General features: G+C 38.6%; 1 protein-coding gene across 2 annotated transcripts in view; it reads right to left on the bottom strand.

The window, feature by feature from the left end:
- Positions 1–20,689, bottom strand: part of CERKL (CERK like autophagy regulator) — a 111,795-nt gene that overhangs the window by 39,223 nt on the left and 51,883 nt on the right. For both annotated transcript variants that reach the window (XM_090045304.1, XM_090045303.1), the window contains exon 3: positions 10,923–11,054. In XM_090045304.1, coding sequence (XP_089901430.1) covers positions 10,923–11,054 — 132 coding nt within the window. The remainder of the gene's footprint in view (positions 1–10,922; positions 11,055–20,689) is intronic.

The following is a 20,689-nucleotide window of genomic DNA, read 5'->3' as shown; positions in this document are numbered from 1 at the left end:
TAATCTTGTGGCTACGCCAGAGGAGAAAGCCGAAATTTTTAACAAGTTCTTTGCCTCTGTTTTCTTGGACAGAGACCAGGACAGCTCTCCCACCACAGGTAGGGGTAATTTTGGGGATAGCATTGCCAGACCTTGGGTCTGCACAAAAGTAGTTAGGAATCTTCTGGAAGGGCTAGATGTTTTTAAATCTGCGGGCCCTGATGCCCTCCACCCATGGGTGGCTGGGGTCATTGCTGTGCCCTTGGTCCGGCTGTACAAGCGATCGTGGTCCACAGGCCAGGTGCCCAGAGATTAGAAACTAGCTAATGTGGTCCTCATTTATAAGAAAAGGAGAACCCAGGAAACTGTAGGCCCATAAGCCTCACTTCGGTCTTAGGGAAAATCCTTGAAAAAAATTATCAAGGATCACATCTGTGAGGGGCCAGCAGGGGAGATCATGCCCAGGGGAAATCAACATGGGTTCATAAAATGCAGGTCCTGCGAGACCAATCTGGCCTTTTATGACCAGGTAATTAAACCCCGGATGATGGTGTCACCATGGACGTAGTATTTCTGGACTTTAAGAGGGCCTTTGACACTGTCTCTTACCCCATTCTCAATAATAAATTAAGCAACTGTGGCATTGATACCTTCGCAGTTGGATGAGTCAAAAATTGGCTGACGGGGCATACCCAGAGAGCGGTGGTGGACAGGTGGTACTCAACCTGGCGGGATGTGAATAGTGGGGTCTCCCAGGGTTCGGTCCTGGGACTTAGACTGTTCAACATCTTCATCAGCGACTTGGACGAGGGGGTGGAAAACACGTTGTCCAATTTTGCTGATGACACCAAGATATGGGGAGAGGTAGGCATGCTTAAAGGGAGAGAGAGGATGCAATTAGATTTAGACAGACTACGTAAGTGAGAGGATGGTAATGGGATGGGGTTCCATGTAGATAAATGCAGGGTGCTGCACCTGGGGAGAAGGAATCCACAGCACACATACAAGCTGGGGAGCTCCCCCCTTGAGAGCACAGATGCAGAAAGGGATCTCGAAGTCATTAATGACTCCAAGATGAGCATGAGCTGCCAATGCCGGACAGCAGTGAGCAAAGCTAACCGCACCTTGTTGTGCATCCAAAGATGCATCTCAAGCCAGTCCAGAGAGGTGATACTCCCCCTCTACACGACATTGGTCCGGCCTCAATTGGAGTACTGCATCCAGTTCTGGGCACTGCCCTTTAAGAAGGATGCAGCCTGCCTTCAGAGGAGGGCCACCCGCTTCGTTGGAGGGCAACAGGGCAGGCCCTATGAGGAGAGGCTGAGGGACCTGAACCTCTTCAACCTCAGCAAACGGAGGCTGAGGAGGGATTTGGTGGCTGCCTACAAACTCGTCAGGGGAGATCAGCAACAAATAGGAAGGGTCCTATTCCCCCCAGCAGCGCCTGGGGTGACAAGGAACAATGGCCAGAAGCTGCTGGAGAACAGATTCAGGTTAGAGATTAGGAGGAACTATTTCACTGTTAGGGTGGCTATGATCTGGAACCAACTTCCTAGGAATGTGGTCCTCGCCCCTACCTTGGGTAAATTCAAAAAGATGTTGGATGAACACTTGTCTGAGGTCGTGTGATGCCAGCGTGTGTCCAGGCAGTGGCGGGGGGTTAGACTAGATGATCTATTTAGGTCCCTTCTGACCCCTAACTACTATGAAACTATGAAAGTATGAAACAGTCTCGCAAGCAAGCTAAGTAAAGACTGTAAGGTGGATAGGAAACTGGCTGGATCATAGGGCTAAATGGTATTAGTCAATGACTTGATGTCTAGTTGGCAGTCAGTGTCAAGTGGAGTGGCCCAGAGGTCAGTCCTAGGGCCGGTTTTGTACAATATCTTTATCAGTGACCTGAAAGATGGGATGGAATGCACCCTCAGCAAGTTTAAAGATGACACCAAGCTGGGGAAAGTAGTAGATATGCTGGGATTCAGAGTGACCTAAACAAATTGGAGGACTGGAATAAAAGAGGCCTCATGGGGTTAAATAAAGACACATGCAAAGTCCTGCACTTAGGACAGAACAATCCCAGGCACTATTAAAGGGTGGGGACCAACTGTCTAAGCAACAACTCTGGAGAAAAGGACCTGGGGGTTACAGTGGACAAGAAGCTGCATGAGCCAAAAGCATGCCCTTGTTGCAACAAAAAAGGCTAATGGCACCCTGGGCTGCATTGCCAATAGATCAAGGGAAGTGATTCGTTCCCTCTATTCAGCACTACTGAGGCCACATCTGGAATACTGTGTCCAGTATTGGGCCCACATGCCACAGAAGGGATGTGGACAAATTGGAGAAAGTCCAGCCAAAGGTAACGAAAATGGTTAGGGGGCTGGGGCATATGACTTCTGAGGACAGGCCAAGGGAACTGGGCTTATTTAGTTTGGAGATGAGAAGACTAAGGAGGGATTTAATAGCAACCTTCAACTACCTGAACGGTGGTTCCAGAGAGGATGGAACTAGATTGTTCTCAATGGTGGCAGATAACAGAATAAGGAGCAATGGTCTCCAGTTGCAGCAAGGGAAGTTTAGGTTAGATATTAGGATTAACTTTCTCATTAGGAGGGTAGTAAAGCACTAGAACAGGTTACCCAGAGAAGTCACAGAATCTCCATTCCTGGAGATTTTTAAGACCCAACTAAACGAAGCCTTGGGTGGGATGATCTAGTTGGGGTTGTTCCTACTTCGAGCAGGGGGTTGGACTACATGACCTCCTGAGGTCCCTTCCAACTCCAGTTTTCGATGATTTTAAGTTGGAAAGTATCCAACCAATAAAATGATTAGAAGTTTAGAAAACATTATTTATAAAGGAAATGTTGGAAGACCTAGCATTATTTAGCCTAGAGAAGAGGAAAGAGATTTAATAATAATCTTCAAGTACATTAAGGAATGTTAAAAAGAGGATAGTGATAAACTCTCCCCTGTAGCCGTAGGACACAAGGCAAAAAGTAACAGTCCTGAACTGGAACATGGGATTGATATCAAAAAGACCTTTCTAATTATGAGGATTGTTCCCTTAGGCACTGAAACAGACTACCTACAGAGATGATGGAATCTCCATCACTGAAAGTATTTAAGAGCAAATTAGACAGCTAAGATGGTTCAGACAGGGATGACTGCCTTGAGCTCGAGGCTGAAAGGCTAAGTACAGACAGTCAAGAAGCCCAAGGCTGAATCGATTCAGTCTTCACAGGTTAGTCTAAACTGAGTAGATTGAACCAATAAGCAAGTGAACAGACATTCACTTTTGATTCCAGAAATGCAATCACATGCCTACAGTGGTCTAGGCCAGAAGTTGGGGGGCGCTAGAGCATACCTCCCTGCTCAGCTGGAGCAGAGAGCCTGGGCAAGTCTAGTCCACCCACCCTGTGGGAAGGGGGTTAGTTTGTGGGGAGCTGCAAAGCATCCTAGGATGCTGGGCGACTGTGAGTTAACTTGAATCTGGAGGAGATCTGGGACAGAAGTTCAATAAACCAATTTAACCTAAATCATTTAAGGCTGAAACTACATCCATCCAGCTTTATCTTAAACCAGCTCCAGCCATTTTGAAAGCCAGCTTATGTGCACTGAACTTCTGTTGTGTTACAGATTTGAACCAGTTTCCAGTCACTTATTCTGTTTTATATGTAATTTCTTTCCCTAGCCAAAGAGAGAACCTCCTGAGATCCCTTCCAATGCTTCTTTGATTCTATGAATGCACTGGTGGTCCACACTGGTAATGACCTTCAGTAATCAGAAGACAATAAATATCCCTCAAAACCACCTCCACAGTTCAGATCTTGGAACTACTTGGAAAGACCACTGATAACGTAGCTGGCGACCATCATAGCCCAGCCCCTGGCACGGATCTTTGAAAACTCCTGGCGCTCTGGTGTAATGCCCGAAGACTGGAAGAAGGCCAATGTGGTGCCGATCTTCAAGAAAGGGAGGAGAGTGGATCCGGCTAACTACAGGCCCATTAGCCTGACTTCTATCCTGGGAAAGATCTTAGAAAAGTTTATTAAGGAGGCCATCCTTGATGGACTGGCCCAGGCTAACATTCTAAGGGATAGCCAGCACGGGTTTGTTGCAGGTAGGTCTTGTTTGACCAATCTCATTTCCTTCTATGACCAGGTGACCTATCACCTGGACGAGGGAGAAGAGATTGATGTCATATATCTTGATTTCAAAAAAGCTTTTGATCTGGTATCCCAAACTGGCCAGTTGTGGCCTTCGCTCCACCATGATCCGCTGGCTGGGAAATTGGCTCCGTGGTCGGACCCAGAGGATTGTAATTGATGGCAGTCACTCATTGTCGTGCCCTGTGACCAGTGGGGTCCCTCAAGGCTCTGTCCTTGGACCCATACTGTTCAACATCTTCATTAATGATGTGGACATTGGAGTTAGGAGTGGACTGTCCAAGTTCGCCGATGACACCAAACTTTGGGGCAAAGCATCCATGCCAGAAGATAGGCGGGTGATCCAGGCTGACCTGGACATGCTCAGCAAACGGGCAGACGAGAACCTGATGGTGTTTAACTCTGAAAAATGCAAGGTTCTCCACCTTGGGAGGAAAAACCTGCAGCACCCTTATAGGCTCGGCAGTACTACGTTGGATAGCACTACAGAAGAAAGAGACTTGGGAGTCATCATCGACCACAAGATGAACATGAGCCTGCAATGCAATGCTGCGGCTAATAAAGCAACCAAAACGCTGGCTTGCATCCATAGACGCTTCTCAAGCAAATCCCGGGACGTCATTCTCCCCTTGTACTCGGCCTTGGTGAGGCCACAGCTGGAGTACTGCGTCCAGTTTTGGGCTTCACAATTCAAAAAGGATGTGGAGAAGCTTGAGAGAGTCCAGAGGAGAGCCACGCGCATGATCAGAGGTCAGGAAAACAGATCTTACAATGATAGGCTGAGAGACATGGGACTCTTTAGCCTGGAAAAGCGTAGGCTCAGGGGTGATCTGATGGCCACCTATAAGTTTATCAGGGGTGACCACAAGGATCTGGGGGAATGTTTGTTCACCAGTGCACCCCAAGGGATGACGAGGTCGAACGGTCACAAACTCCTGCAAGACCGTTTCAGGTTGGACATAAGGAAGAATTTCTTTACTGTCCGAGCCCCCAAGGTCTGGAACAGTCTGCCAGCGGAGGTGGTTCAAGCACCTACATTGAACACCTTCAAGAGTAAATTGGACGCTTATCTTGCTGGGATCCTATGACCCCAGCTGACTTCCTGCCCTTTGGGCAGGGGGCTGGACTCGATGATCTCCCGAGGTCCCTTCCAGCCCTGATGTCTATGAAATCTGTCTATGAAATCTATGAAATCTATGAAACTTGCATTTCTAGGATGCTGCACAAGGAAAAGAATTTACTGATTATTGGAGAACACGATCTGAGAAAGACAGTAGAGATATGCTGCATCTGCTTTAAATGTTCAGTGAAAGAAATTACGGGAAGTCGGTTTCAGCAGAAGTTGAAGGACACTACAAAAATGTGGTCCTAACAATCTAGTCTTAAGCCAAAAAAAAAAAGATTTAATGGCGACAACAGGTTTAAAATCCAGGTTTAAAAACGCTACAGGAGGATTAGAGATAGACACAGAAAAGTAATTCCATTCCACAGAGAATTTAGATGTTTCTAGACTTGGGTCTGTAGCCACAGAATTTCCAAATTGTCTGTGAAAGGAAGTGGGACCTGGGCCCTGTGACAGTTTGAAAAACTTACAGATTATAACAAATTGGCAAATTCTGTCACAAAACAAAAATCCAAATTCTTCTGACTAGTTCAAGTAGAAATATTAAGCAACCTGACTTAAGATTGAAAGATTATATGTATAGCAAATGCTTCATTGCTATCGTTGCTCATAAGATAAAATACATGCATGTCTGAATATGTTAAATGTTATGTGTAATTATCTCTTAAAACAAAGGCACAAACACTTCACCTGAATAGAGTTGTAACTGGGCCATGTACCTACACATAAATTAGCTGACTCCCTTATTTTAATACTTTCCTATATCTCACGTAACCCACAAGAAACTAAGGGATCAGGAATAGTCACTACATAAATATAGACTAAGTCGGTGGACAAACATTCTGACCTTATAATATGTGGGGCAGCCATACATGACGTGTATGACGTATGACGTGTATAAATACTGATTCCTTGGTCACAGTCTAAGGCCAATAGGATTACAACAGCTAATACAGAGCACCAGATTAACTGGTGCTAATACATGAGGGAAAAAGTATTAACATCATTTACTGTACAGTGCGTTAAAAATTTAACAAACCAATGTTTCGATTATTCAGATTTGAACACCATATTTTCTCTCTCTCTCTCTCTTCAAGATCACAATTGTTTGTTTTCCCTTAGGTCTTTTCTTTGGCATTGTGAATAAAAGAATTATGAGGACTCAAAGCCAGAAGGTAGGAGGTGTAATGATTTCTTGTTACAACCAGGGACATGTAAGGCCTACCAAAATGCATATTTCTTAAAAGCAGAGAGATCTCATGCACCTCCAAAAGATGTTATAGTTTCAGCAAAAAAAAATGATTAGAGGTTTCAGGTGTTTCAACTGTTGGCACCAAACTTGAAGGGAGCCTAATTTTGAAAGAGGGAGCCTAATTTTGAAAGAGCTGAGCACTTTCTGAAAAATCAGGCCCCTTCTAAATTTCTCAGGGTGGTGAACTCAAAATCATTAAACTCTCAAAAGCTCAGTTTGTAAAGTATAAGGACTGAATTTTATATGTTGTTTCACTCCTTAACAATCATTTCTAAGGTAGATAAAGGTAAGCATAAAATAAAAGAAAAATATATCTATGTTAACAGAGAGAGATTAATTTAAAATTGGTCTCAATAAGAAAATACTAACATTACTTTTTTTACTGCAAAAATTCTGTAATGGAATACCCCACAAGCAAAATGGCTTGGGTACTCACAGGTAATGACAAATATTAATTGCTATTGAATGTAAATTGAATTTTAATGTTAAATTTTGTCTGAAGATGGCAAATTATGACTTAAAGTAGCTAACATTACATATCAAGTACAAAACTGGGTACCTAAATTCTTTAAAAAAAAATAAAAATGTTTGTAAGTATGCATGAGTTCTGAAAATAAAACATACAGTTGTTATTTGACAAAACACTACAATTATTCTTTGTGTAGCACCTGAACTTCCAAAGTACAAGTGAAAATACCAAATATTTACTCAATCACACTTGAAAATGTTTTTTACTAATATACAAATATATAGCTAGCTATTTATCAAACAAATGTAATTTGACCAGTTTGCCTGTAGGAGGAGTGCTAGGCAGTGAATAAACTTAGTATTTTATAAATTGCTTTTTTTCTTTCCTTTTTTTTTTTAGTTGGGTAAAAGTTTTTTCTATGTTGGTTTGCAAACACCTGTCAGAAATCATCTTAAACTATTTTTTCTCATGTAGATGAAAGTATGGGTGTATATAACATTACACACTGATGGTAAAGTGTAAATTATATACTTAAAATCAGAGACTAGGAAAATTCAAAATTATATTGCTAACTGAATCATTACTAGCACACAAGGTGCAGGAGACCATTAGATTCTAATAATCCACTTTATACCTTACCTCCTAATTCTTCAGTTGAATTAAATAATAGTTTTAAATGAAATTATTTTAAACACGAATATATTCAAGTATACACAAATACTGAAACAAACAAGATATTCAAAAAGAAAATACTAGTATATGCTATATTCTTTTGCCTAACTGCTTGTGCTGTTTTCATCTGGATAGTCTCACTGAAGCCATGGGACTAATCATATAAACAGTTACAGAGTTAAGTGCTGGTCTATATTTTATCTAATCTGAGGGACTGACCTTGTTCTCATTTAGTTAAACAGGAATAGAATTGGATCCTTAAATGAGAAATGCAGGGAATTGTCACTTTACATGCAAGTAATGTACGAAACATAAATAATATGGTATTAAATTATAAATTTGAGAATGGAAAATGGTTTGGAGTAAGAACGTTTTTTGTTTCATTTTAAAATCCCACTTCTGTGTACAAAATCCCTCTTTGCTTCACAAAATTTGCTTTTCTTGTAAAAGCTGAATACAGAATAGACTCTGCTTTAAAAAGGTGGATGGAAGCACATCCATACTGGTATGGATATACATCCTAGAGTTGCATCTCTCTGTCTTCAGTCTCTCTGTTAGCTAAACCTATGTGGCAGTGTGCTGACATTACGTAGTATTCAACTCCCCTGTTCAGCATGCTGGCGGTTTATTTAGTATCTTGCCCTGAAGTGCCTAAATCTCACCATGCCCTGCAAAGGGAGTCTATATGTGTAACGTAAGGTTCTTTAGGCTGCTTTAGGCACTAGCTACTTAAGAGTTAGGTATTTTGGTGGCTAGCTTTCAGGAAGATGCCACAATGCCTAACTTAGACCTTTACTGGATCTGGTCCCCAAATCAATCTGTCTGTGATGCCTCAACACACTCATACAATGGAAATTCACAAGTAAATGGGATTAAAGGCTGTCCTTGCATGTCTGGGACTCCAACAGCATGCATTAGATTCCTAATAGCAGTACACTGAATCAGTCTGGGAAGGGAAGCCACCAGAGACATGACTAACAATTAACACACAAAAAGAATTTGCAGTGAGAGTTGCAAATACTGCGAAAGCAAAGCACCCTTCATCCCCGCCCCTATTTCTCCAAAGTTGCAAGAATACTCTTCTAGGCGCTTTATAATCAAAAGCTGCAATCAAATAATTCAACACATGGACTAGAGTGATTAAGAACATAGGGACAAAACAAAGTGGCTGGCTTGATCAACCTGTTCATTAGTATCCCTCTCCTTCCACCAGGGTCCATAAATTGCTCTTGTGACTCTGATTTGAGTTAGACAAGGCATTACCACTATTCTATCTGCTTCTCAAAGGAAATCATTCATCCACTTTGCGTCAGTATATCTAAAAACTTCTAGATATTTCCTATATTCTGCCCAAGAAGAATATATTCTTCCATTCCAAAACTAAAGATTTTGGTATATATTCTTTTAGGGGTCTGTCAAAATCTAAAGTGTTATCAACCAGGAAAAGAAACTAGAACTGATATGAGGAACAACTGTGCTTTTGGAAAACCAAGTAGGCAAGTGACGAAGTTACCTTCTCCCTTGTTCCCTGAGGGTGGAAAGAAGAAACACATTTTTCAAAAGTGAAATGCTAGCCTCATTCAAGTCAATAGTAATATTCTCTAGTACTGACTTGGCCCAGAATGGAACTCTGCCAGCCTGGAGAAGGTCACATGACAGCCAAGGAGAAACCCACAGTTTCCAACATTTTTCTCTTTTAAAGGAGAAAATCTGCTTTTAGTTGCGGCAAACAAAAAACCCCAATCCTGTTAATGATATATTAGTTCTTCTTTGCTTTCTAGAAACCTTATTTGTAGATGCTTTTGAAACAGTCATATACTAAAAAATATTCAGGTACTTTCTTGGAGAGTGATTTTCTAGAATCAATGCTGGTTAGTTATAAATGCACGTCATTCTGAAAAATCTAGGGGCACTTGGAAAAAAACCCATAGGAATCTTTAATATAGCTGCAGCAAGGGATGCCCACCCCACTAGAAAATGGCCTACTCCAACAGCATTATTTTTTCAATGAGGCTTTCTGGCCTCCCGGCACTAACTGCTGGAAATGTAATGGGATGCATTTCTTAAGGGCTTATCCACAAACTTAATAGCCTTCAAGGTAGACATGAAAAGCACCTTGTATATTTGAGGTTAGAAACAAGATGACACTTTAAATTTATTTATTTACTTTATATAGGTGCATATGTGATATTGTACAAAACCAGCAATAACCTACATTTACAGAAAAAAATACAAACAAGTCATGAAGTAGTAACTACACATGAGGATAGAGGTGGACAGAAAATGAAGATGTAATAATGTGGCTTTTGCAGATTTAATGTAAAACTGACATAAGTATACAAGCATTCAGGGAAACACGCTTACAATGTAAAAATGAACTTATGCTGGAAAACAAATCTGTGCACTGGTTAAGATTAAGAGCCTGGAGTAAAGGAGACAAATATCTTCCCCCCCATATCAGAGTACCTGCAATACACATTTTTACACATCAACACTTATACATCCACCATCAAATGGAAATATCCACAAACTAGCCTGTGGCTCATCAGTACATACCATCTCATACATAGCACACCCTGTTGCCAAGATGGCTCACAACTAGCAGGCAATTTTAAGCAACCTTACGTTTTCCCTTCTGTTCTCCCAAATGTGTGAGGCCATGGATGAGATAACTGGATTTGTCCCTTTCGTTATAAAAAGTTCTTTTTTTTAGGAGGAAGGGAAACAGGAATATTTATATGGAAGGTCCTGATGGCCTATTTCTTAAATCTAGGGAAGGAATAACATGGTCATTTATGCAATCTCTAATACAGATTTTAAGTCACCACCAGAAAGCCTTCAATTACATAACAGCAAAAATCACAGCAAATTTAAATGAGTTCAGGTTTCATTTTGGCCCTGCTAGGATCTGTACTAAACAAATACAATCCCTTGAAAAAGCTTATATGGGCATGCAGATTAATAATCTGTCACAATTCAAGAACAATCTCTAAATTGGAAGCTTTTAAAAAATGAACTTCAATTAAAATGAAAAAAATGTTATAAACATTACAAAAGGAGAAAAGAAATATAATATATAAATGATAGAATTATTAAAATTAATTGCTGAAGCCAAAAAGATTGTATTTCAGTACATACAAATCTGAATGCACTAATTGCATATAAAGCCAGTAAGGATTAGCAATGAGTTCAGGCTTTCTTGATTGCTTAGGTAACAGTTTAAAAAAAAAACCGGAAATAAATTACATTCTAAAAGCAACTTACCTGTGACGTCAGTTTGGATGTCAGCAAGCTTAAAGAGAGGTGCAACTTGTTCATAATAAACATGAGGAGCTTCTCTTTCATGGCTGTTTGGGTTAACAAACACTTTCAGGGATTTGGGTCTATTCTGAAAGCCTAAAAAAATAATACACACAAAGTGTTTAAATTCATTGCTAGTTCTATAGCTTGAATAATACTTTAAGCAAACATTCTTGGATATATTAGGAAAACTTTACTTCATCTAACCTTATTAGTAAAAGCAAATGTTTGATTGCAAGATTAATAAATTATGTTCTCTTCTTGAATAAATGCTATCATAATCTGACACTAATATTGAGGTTGTTGCCGAGCTGACCTGCTTACATGTTTACATCTAAGAATAATCAGTAAGAATGAGTGAGTCAGTTCGCATTATGAGATAGCGCTCCAAAAAAAGAAACAGGGTTGAAGGGAAGGTAGAGATGCATAAGACAGACAAATATTATCTCTTGGGAATTTAACAGAAAATACTTCTCCACAGAGACTGGTGCTATGATTTGCTACCTTTACTTTCTGGATTTATAAACTATATAATAAGTTACAACACACAGCAAAAACAGGGGTGGGTGGGTGTGGGAGTTAGAAAGGAGGGGGAAATGAAATAAAAACACAAAAATAAATTAAGCTTGGCCAATGTTATACAAACTATTACAATTAGTATTTTTAAAAGCATACTAATTTCAATTAAATCTGCTTACATTCTAATTAAGCTTACAGCAAGAAAAATGCTTTCTAAAGAAGAAAGGCAGAAAAATGCTGGAAAATACTTAATTCTTTGTTGTTCATCAAAGCATTGTTCATGTACCAGTGTTAATTACACTGTATACAAAGGCCTGGAGCTCTTAACCCCTGGATTGTCCACAGAATATCAGAAACTAGTTTAAGCACACTTTAGGTAACTTAAAGTTTTACCACTCTAGGACACGTTTATTTCTGATCCGTATTATTCAGCTCATTTTCCATGCATGGGTGACCACTCCACACAGATGAGCCACCAAGCTGCACTCCTCCAGTATCCTATGATGCAGTGTCTCCTGTTCTGTGGACAAACTTTCCACCCCCTGAATTCTACTGCCCAGGGGAAGGTTTGGCACCAAGCCACTCCCCCTCAGATCCCCGGGGGGTGTGACCTTCACACCCCCAAGGACATAACCCCCATGCAAACAGCCTAAAGAGCACATGACAGCTGGCCAGGTCACAGATGGGTCCAGAAATAGGGTCTAGATGAAGTGGGGAAAAACAAGGGCTGGGTCCCCATGGGCTGGGGCTTCTTTTCTGGGACAAGGGCAGTACCTCCCGCAAAAACAACTTCCCTTACTGTTCCCACCTCCCAGTTATCCTGGGAAGCACAACCAGCATTGCCCACACCCTAATCCTAAATCCCAATTTCTTAAAATGTTAACCCTTCTTTAATTTACTTCTCTTTTTCTTTTCAATTTTTTTTAATTTTCTCCTTCAGTAGCTGACTTCATTCATTTCACCACCCTTCTCCAACCCCCATTTCCTTTCCATCTCCCATTGCATTACCCACTCCCATCCCACTAACTCTCCACCTCCCATCTTCATGCCCCCCGCCACCAACCCACTTCCCACATATCACCACCTTACTCTTCTAAGAGTAAGGATCTGTTCCCTAAAATGCGATTTAAAAATTCCTTAATGTAATTTTTTTTAAATACTTCATGTCCTATAGTTGCTCTCATTCTTCTATGGCAGTATTTCCAATGTTTCAAAACTACTACTGTCTCTTTTCTCTAAGCTGAACATATTTAGTCCTCTCACTTTCTTCATATAGCTCATCTTCCAACCTTTTTATAATGTCACCTGCTTCTGGCCCTCTATCTTCTCTACATTCTTCTTAAAATGTAGAGCTCAGACCAGTACATGATACTCTAGATGAGGTTCTGCTTTAGATGAGCAGTGGCACCATCACCTCCTATATCTTAACATTCCTAGTCATGCAAATCAAAAATTATATATTATTTTTGTTTATCTGAGGGCTTGCTTTTGTCCTTTTTTTTTTTTTTTTGGAAATAGCTTCTCATTGCTTAATCATGTTGAGTCTGGGATCCACTAAACTCTTAGATTCTTATCAGCACCACTGCTGCTCAACCAATTATCACCCATCTTACAGTTCTGCTTTTCATTATTCATTCCTAGGTGTAGCATTTGCCTGAACTGAACTACATTCAATTGTCTCCAGCCCAGGCCTTCAAGCTATAAAAATATTTTTGAAATCTACTACTTCTGAAGTGTTTGCAATACTTCCCAGTTTTGTATCATCTGCAACCTTGATCTGGACACTCTCTCTTCCAGCATCTAAATCACTGACAAACAGCACCAGATCTAGTATAGGTCCCTGCAGAACCCTGACAAATTTCTGGCCATGCTGACACTGATTCATTTATAATTACCTTTCCTTGCACTTATTGGGTCAATAAGGTACCTACCTAATAGTAAATTTTAACTAGCCTGTGCTAGTTTACTGATGAGAATATAATGTGGAACTGTATCAAAAGCCTTTCTAACATCAAAAATAATCTATGCCCACTTCATATACCTAACTAGTTACTCTGCCAAAGAAGAAAATCAGGTTCTGTGGCATGATTTCTTTAAAATATCCATAAGGACTGCTACCTTTTACTCATCCACACAGTTACAAAGTTCTAAGAAACCAATTCTGAAGTGGAACTGGTGTGGTTAGAAGTGTCTGTGACAGACACCCTTGATGAGCAACTTGAAAATTCCTGAAAAATGATTACTTATCATAAAAACTAATTTGTCAGGGTTCCTTCAGCTCAGCAGACCCATTGATTTGTCTCGTTTAAGCTTTCTTGTTATTTAGTGTTGCCACATGATGGCGATAGCCTTCTAACAGAAAGTAGATGGCCAGAGATCTTTCTGAACTTTTTCAAGACCCTTCCTGCATTTGATGAAATGAGATTCAGCTCATGAAAGCTTGTGCTCATACATATAAAGCAATGTGTGCATATGTGTCTGTGTGCGCATATATATATACACACACACACACACACACACACACACTACATACATGCACTATTCTGTATAGTCAATAAGGTGCAAATCTACCCTGACTCCTTGCACTGGACAAGATGGGTCTTTTGCTCCCAAGAGTTGCTGCACTTGGAGCTTGTGTATCCATAACATTCTCAGTTTCGACTGGTTTGTAGTAATTGCATATAAGCACACAGCAGACTAACAAAATTAAGTTTAAAATAACATACACATTTCCCAATGCTTTTACTACATGCTCTTTAGTACACAGATTCAAATTTTGTATCCTCAAAAGTAAAGCCAGATATGTATATATATAGGTATGAATTAAATATTCAGAACATATAAGAGTAGACAAATGTTCACTTCTATCTACATTTTAAAAATTCTTACATAGTCTCATTGTTAAGATCTTGCTGACATGAATTTCTAGTTTTCAAGTTAGGCAGGGCAAGATGGCACCTTAGAGACCAACTCATTCAGAGTCATGAGTTTTCATACACAACATCCCACTTGATCAGATATTATCAACGGACTTGCAGAAAACATGGGTACTAAATAAAAGAAACAAATTTAAATATAAAGGATAAGGAAAGGGGGGAGGAAATGACAAGGGGAGAGGGTATAGCTGAGAAGTAAAGTTTGCTGAAGAGATCAGAAGGGATAAACGAAGCACTTAACCATTGAGGGATATAACAGTTATAAAAAATAGTCCAGGTAATGGGATAAAAATCCAAGAGTTTCCCAGCTGAAATAATTCGCTACCTTCAAGAAAAACAAAGAAGGTCTACATTTCAAGTGCTGTGCCGACTGCTCAAATGAGCAACATGGATTTTAAATAAACATGAAAAAGGTAAAAGACAACAAACAATTCTAAAACTGAAACATGAAATTTGCTCCCTAAGTTTTCTGCAGGACTCTTCCCTTTTGCTCATTTTCTGTACTAACTGGGAAAACCCTGGAAAGCCATTATACCCAGTGCCACTTCTAGATGTCTGTATCATATGGATTTGCATCCTAAAAGAACAATCCTTGGTTTGTCTAAGACACCCGCAGAAAAACAAATGTATTGGGACAAAAATACTGAACAATTAAGACATTAAATGTCATACAACATCAGGATGGTGATCTAAGGAATCTTTATGGGAAATTTATGATGGGTTTCATGCTCTTCCATCAGCAGATATCCTCAAAGAATATCTCTGTATCCTTCCAGGAGCAAAATCTTCAGAGACAGTAATTCAAGGATGGTCTCCCTAAGCAAATAGGAATCTAAAAGCAATATACCTTCTGAAGACAGGTATATAATACCTTCAAAAGCCCCACATACGATGCATTCAAGAGATGGACTGTATTTTAAATCCAGGAGACAAGTCTCTCATTTTGGGTTCAGTTGATGAAACTGGTATGTATACCATTGATGGACCCAACTTATGCTCATTTAGCTATTTTGCCATTCGTTACATCTATAATGTTAATGATTAATCATTATTTTGATCAACAATCTTCTGAAATTATAAAAAAGGAAATAAGGAAAAAGCAACCGTGGACCTATACATTATAATCTATTACCAAAATTATATAAATAAGCAGAACTGCTGAGACCAAAAAGGCACTCAGCTTCCACAAGACATACACTTCTATTATTACGATTGTAAATTCAAGTAGTTTCCTAGAGAATTACAGTAATTTTAGATACTGCCATAATAGCTATATTTAAGAAGCTGAAAAACTATCAATATACAATAAGACTAGTAAAATAATATAAATTAGGACAAAAATGGGACCAAAGTAATAATTCATAAAAATGATTAAGTGTAAAGAAAAAGAGGATTCCTAATTTGATATACCAATAAATAGATCCCTTCTTCCAGCACTTTTTAGCAGTGCCAAACTGGCTCCAACCCACTTGACATGCCACACTCCTCCAAATAAAGTAACTATTTCAACATAACACCAACTCAGCCTAATTAATTAGAGAGTCTTACATTTCCCTGTAAAACATATAAACTACATGCAAAAGGAAATATTAACATGAAATATTAATTTCAAATATTAAAATTGTTCAAATATTAAACTTGAAACAAAGGCTGAGGATGTGTTGGCATGTTCTATATGAATCCAAAAATTTGTGGAACACTGAGCTGTATTGATTAAATAAAAACTTATGAAGTTATAATTTATCATTCTGCTACTATAAAACAGCCAGTATTAGAACAAAAGATTCAAATTAGGGCCAAAAATAAAAAAAAGTGAGAAGAGGAAACAGACAGCAAAATGTCACTATTCCTCTTAACATTCATTAAGAGATGGCTGAATCCAAAATAGAACATTAAAATCTTAAAAGGAATATAAAGTTTGAACACGCTAAGGGGTGCAGATTTTGAAATCTTGTAAAAACTAACTTTTAGGAGACCTGTGTCCCACCCAGTAATTTTAACATTTTATTTCATATTCTTAATAATTTTTAAACAAAAGGTATGAACTGCAATCCAAATCACCACATTAACCTACCATTTCTTAAACTGTTATTGAAAAGTAGGCTAGAGATATAATATGGTTCTATTATTATATATTATCTATAATATTATATAAAATGGGATTATTTAAAGCACTATACTCATTTATGAAATAAAGCTGTTAAAATGCTAACACAGAGAGCATATTAATATTTAATCATTTAATTTGGGTTTTTAAAAGATTTAAAAACCCAAAAATTAACAAACTGAGATTTTATTGATAAAAAATGATTCAGGTAAACAAATGCATAAAACTGATCAATTAGCGTCACTGATTGTAGAAATATACATTGCTGAAGTGATGTTTCTTGTACTAAATAGATGCCTACAAATAACTCAAAGATAGTCATGGCAGTAAAACTGGACCAGGAGAATAGTAAAAAAGCTAAATATTTATCAAATCCCAGCAAGTGTTGTTGAAATGAAACAAATAACCAGCTTTGACTTCTAAATCTTGCATGCACTTGAGATTTAACCTTTAATGAAAAACTCTGCACAAGAATAAGTTATACACAGAAATCTTTAAAAATAACTTGAAACTAATATATTTCAACTCCTATTACCAGAATATATGATAAACCAGATTTACTAATAATCCACAGCCGACTTGAGTCCTTCAGCCCCTTACTGTTCTCTCAACTGATATTCTGTTATATTGTTTACTGTAGCTCCCCCATTTCAAATGAACCAGTAGTCTAAAACAGAATGGCCAACTGTTCCTCTGGTACTAACAAATGTGCTAATGTACACTAGTTTAAACTTGATCTATCAGTGAATCAATGAACCATGAAGGGTGGGGGTTAATCAGGGTGTTCTGAAAACAAAGACTCTAGGGCAGGAGAGACGCCACCCTCAGACACACATCTGTGCTGTTTTCAGTACTTAGTTTTATGGCAGTGGGTTTATGTTACAAAAGTTAAGAGGTTGGACTCATGTCACTGTCGTGTACATTCAGAAATATTTTACACAACAGGCGTAATAAGAATATTATACATAAGAAAAACTAATAGTGTGAAAAAGATTTGTCAGGGTTACTATGGATACACCACTGTTAATGCTGAACTAACCCAAGTTAATGTTTAACATTAATGGTATAATTAAAACTTCATGCATGAAGCTTTAGATGTTCATATTAAGTCTCAGTGTGGGAGGTAAGCTGCAAAGCAGCACACAAAAATTTAAAGCACACAAAAATTTCTTATAATAACTACTTCATCCTTTATTCTTTAGATACATCTTTATATTATTCCCACCAAAGACAATAACTTGCATCTAAACTCCCAAAGAAGGATGACTGTACCCAAAGCTTGCTAAGAACTTTTTTCCAACTACTCAGTTGGTCTAATAAAAGATATCACATCTAACCAAAGAACCTTACCTGTCAAAGAGTTAAAGTTTTTTTATGTCCTTTCACTAAATGGTTAAAAATGATACCTATTTATAATCATATGTAAAGTATCTGATGTCTGGGCACTGCTAATTTTTTGTCATTTCATACTAAAAATTTTAATATAAAACATAGTAATTTTGTGGAACAGATCATATTCTCTTGAATAACATATTATTTATTGTAAACCTTAATTCCTCACATTTACATTTTTGAATAAAACAAGAAGTCATTCTCTTGAAAATGCTGTTTGATTCAAAAGGGAAATATGATGCATGCACATATTCTGCTCTGAAAACATGAAAGAAAACATGAAAAGATACCCTGTGAACCAAAGTTCTAAATAATTATATTCAGGGAATCAGCTCCTATTACAATATGAGTCATACAAGACTAAACAAAAGACAAACATGAAACTGAAGCTCTCCAAAAGTTTCACTACTTGTAGAAAGAACCTCTAGGAACAGGTAATTAACTTAAACTGGAAGCTACACAGGCTGTTCCTCAAAAGGACGGTTTTGGTGAAAAGGTAAACATATGACAAAAGCATCTGGTAAAAAAAACAAAACATATCACTGCACACATACAAACCTAGAGCAAAATGCTGTACTGTGCTTTCTATATCTGAATAGGTTGGAGTCTCCATCAGAACAATCTCTAAGGTATAACTAGGTTGACTTATCTATGCCCTTTGAGAAGCGCTACTCTTTAATTCTCCCAGAAAGCAAGGTTTCTGCGTCTCAACATTCTGCCAGATAGTAAGGTTTACCAAATAATAATTAAATCTATTTTAAGCTATTGCAGCCACATCTTTTATTAATATTTAGCCAGTCCGACCAATAAAAATACATGTTTACCAAGACCTGCTAATGCATACATATACAGTTACTTTGGTAACCTACCTGTTTTTTTTTTTATTTGCTCCAGGCTGAAAGTAATAAAATAATAAAAAAGCAAAACTCTTCCATGTAAATAATACAATATTTCACCGAAAACTTTACCTACATACTTAATGTATTTCAGTGGGAAATGTATACTGAAGATTTGCTTTAAAAAAAAAAAAAGACACCCAAAAGATAAATGTCTACAAAATTTATATTTTGAAGTATGCAAAACCTGTACGATAAACATAAAAAAGTTTCATATGTTCACCAGATTATTTGCTTAAAGATGTCATTTACAACATTCTGATGACAAGCTATAGGGAAAAGGCCATGAAAACTCAATGTTCAGGGTAAACTTTTTAAAAGTTCCAACCAAGAGATATCTAAGGCACCCTCTACACACAGCAGGTATCTTGCAATTAACTGGTTAAGTGTGCAATTACCTTGAGACAAGCTACACATGGAAAGCACCTGTCATGCCATAAAAATCTCCAACCAGCTATAAAGTTAGACCTTGAAAATGCGTCCTAACTTTATAGTTGGTTGCTATTGAGCTTTGATTTGCATGTGTACCAGGGTCCTCCCCTGTGGCTGGGAACCCCGTCAGCTACCATACCGAGACAGGGCTGGGAGTACCACAAATGAGAGGACTCTTGGCCACAGCAGCTGCCAACTCTGGGTCTTGGCAACACCCTGCAGCTGCAGATACTGGATCCCTGCAGCATATCTCCCAGGATCCAGTTGGGTCCTACCAGCCACAGGACATGGCTGTGATCTCCCAGTTGCAGGGGTTCATGAAACCACTGGGGCTGGGAGACCACGGCAGCTCTGGAGGTGTATGAAGTATCTTGCTTCTTGTTGGTGCAGGGGGAGCCTGGGATTGAGCTCTCCCTGCACTAGCAACATGGCAGGACAGGATCTAATGTGTGATCCTACAACCATGCCTACTGAAAGCTTGTGCGCACCTTTTTGTTCTCAGGAGTCCTGCTTATTTATGTCATTTTGGTAATATATCGTAATGTATCCAAGGTTGCTTCTTCCTTATTTTCCTTTTTTCATCATTTTTAGAAGATTACTGGTATAAAATAATGATTAATCATCAATATTATACAATGTAACAAATGACAAAACAGCTAAATGAGCATAGATTGGTTCCATCAATGCTATAAATACCAGTTTCATCAACTGAAACCAAAATGAGAGACTGTCTCCTGAATTTTAAAATACAGTCAGTCTCTTGAGTGGATCATACAAGGGGCTTCTTAAGGATTGTATCTTGAAAAGATTTATTGCTTTTAGATTCCTATTTGTGTAGGGAGACCATCATTGAGCTATTGTCTCTGAAGATTTTGCTCCTCAAAGGATATGAAAATATTCTTTGAGGAAGAACTGAAAACAGCTACAGAACGATTTGCTCAAGTCCAAGAGATTTCCGAGTGGAAAGTCGCAGGGGAATTATTGTTGGCTGAGCGAAAGCAACCCAAGTAAAGGATAACCTAGCTTTCATCAGGGAACACATGGCATCACAGTTCCTAATGGATATATAGGGAACCTCAAAGCACAACACACGCATTTGTTCTCTTTTCAAGTGTCCTTGCCCTTATGGACATTCTGAGAGCTGCAGGCATCTTGGCATTTTTACAGCTTTAGATATTAAGGAAAACGCTTTGGAATTTCAAGAAGAAATACTCCTGTTTCAAAAACATAGATTTTGAAAGTAAAAATGGTAATACAAACATTGTGCTTTCACTGATAAAAGTTCAGTTCTACAGTAATGGAAGCAAGAGTAGGTCATGAATCACAATTTACTAAAAGAAAGGTCACATTAAAATACAGAAAATTTTAGTTCCACTACTAGTACAGCTCAACGTTTTACCTTGAGACTATATGGTTAAAGCCACAGTTTAACAATCTATAACAAAGAGT

This window comes from Crocodylus siamensis, chromosome 4 (genome assembly GCF_052110815.1).
Source record: "Crocodylus siamensis isolate JL-2025a chromosome 4, ASM5211081v1, whole genome shotgun sequence".
Classification (NCBI taxonomy): Eukaryota; Metazoa; Chordata; order Crocodylia; family Crocodylidae; genus Crocodylus; species Crocodylus siamensis.
The sequence above is the reverse complement of the archived record's forward strand: the minus strand, read 5'-3'. Positions and strand labels throughout refer to the sequence as shown.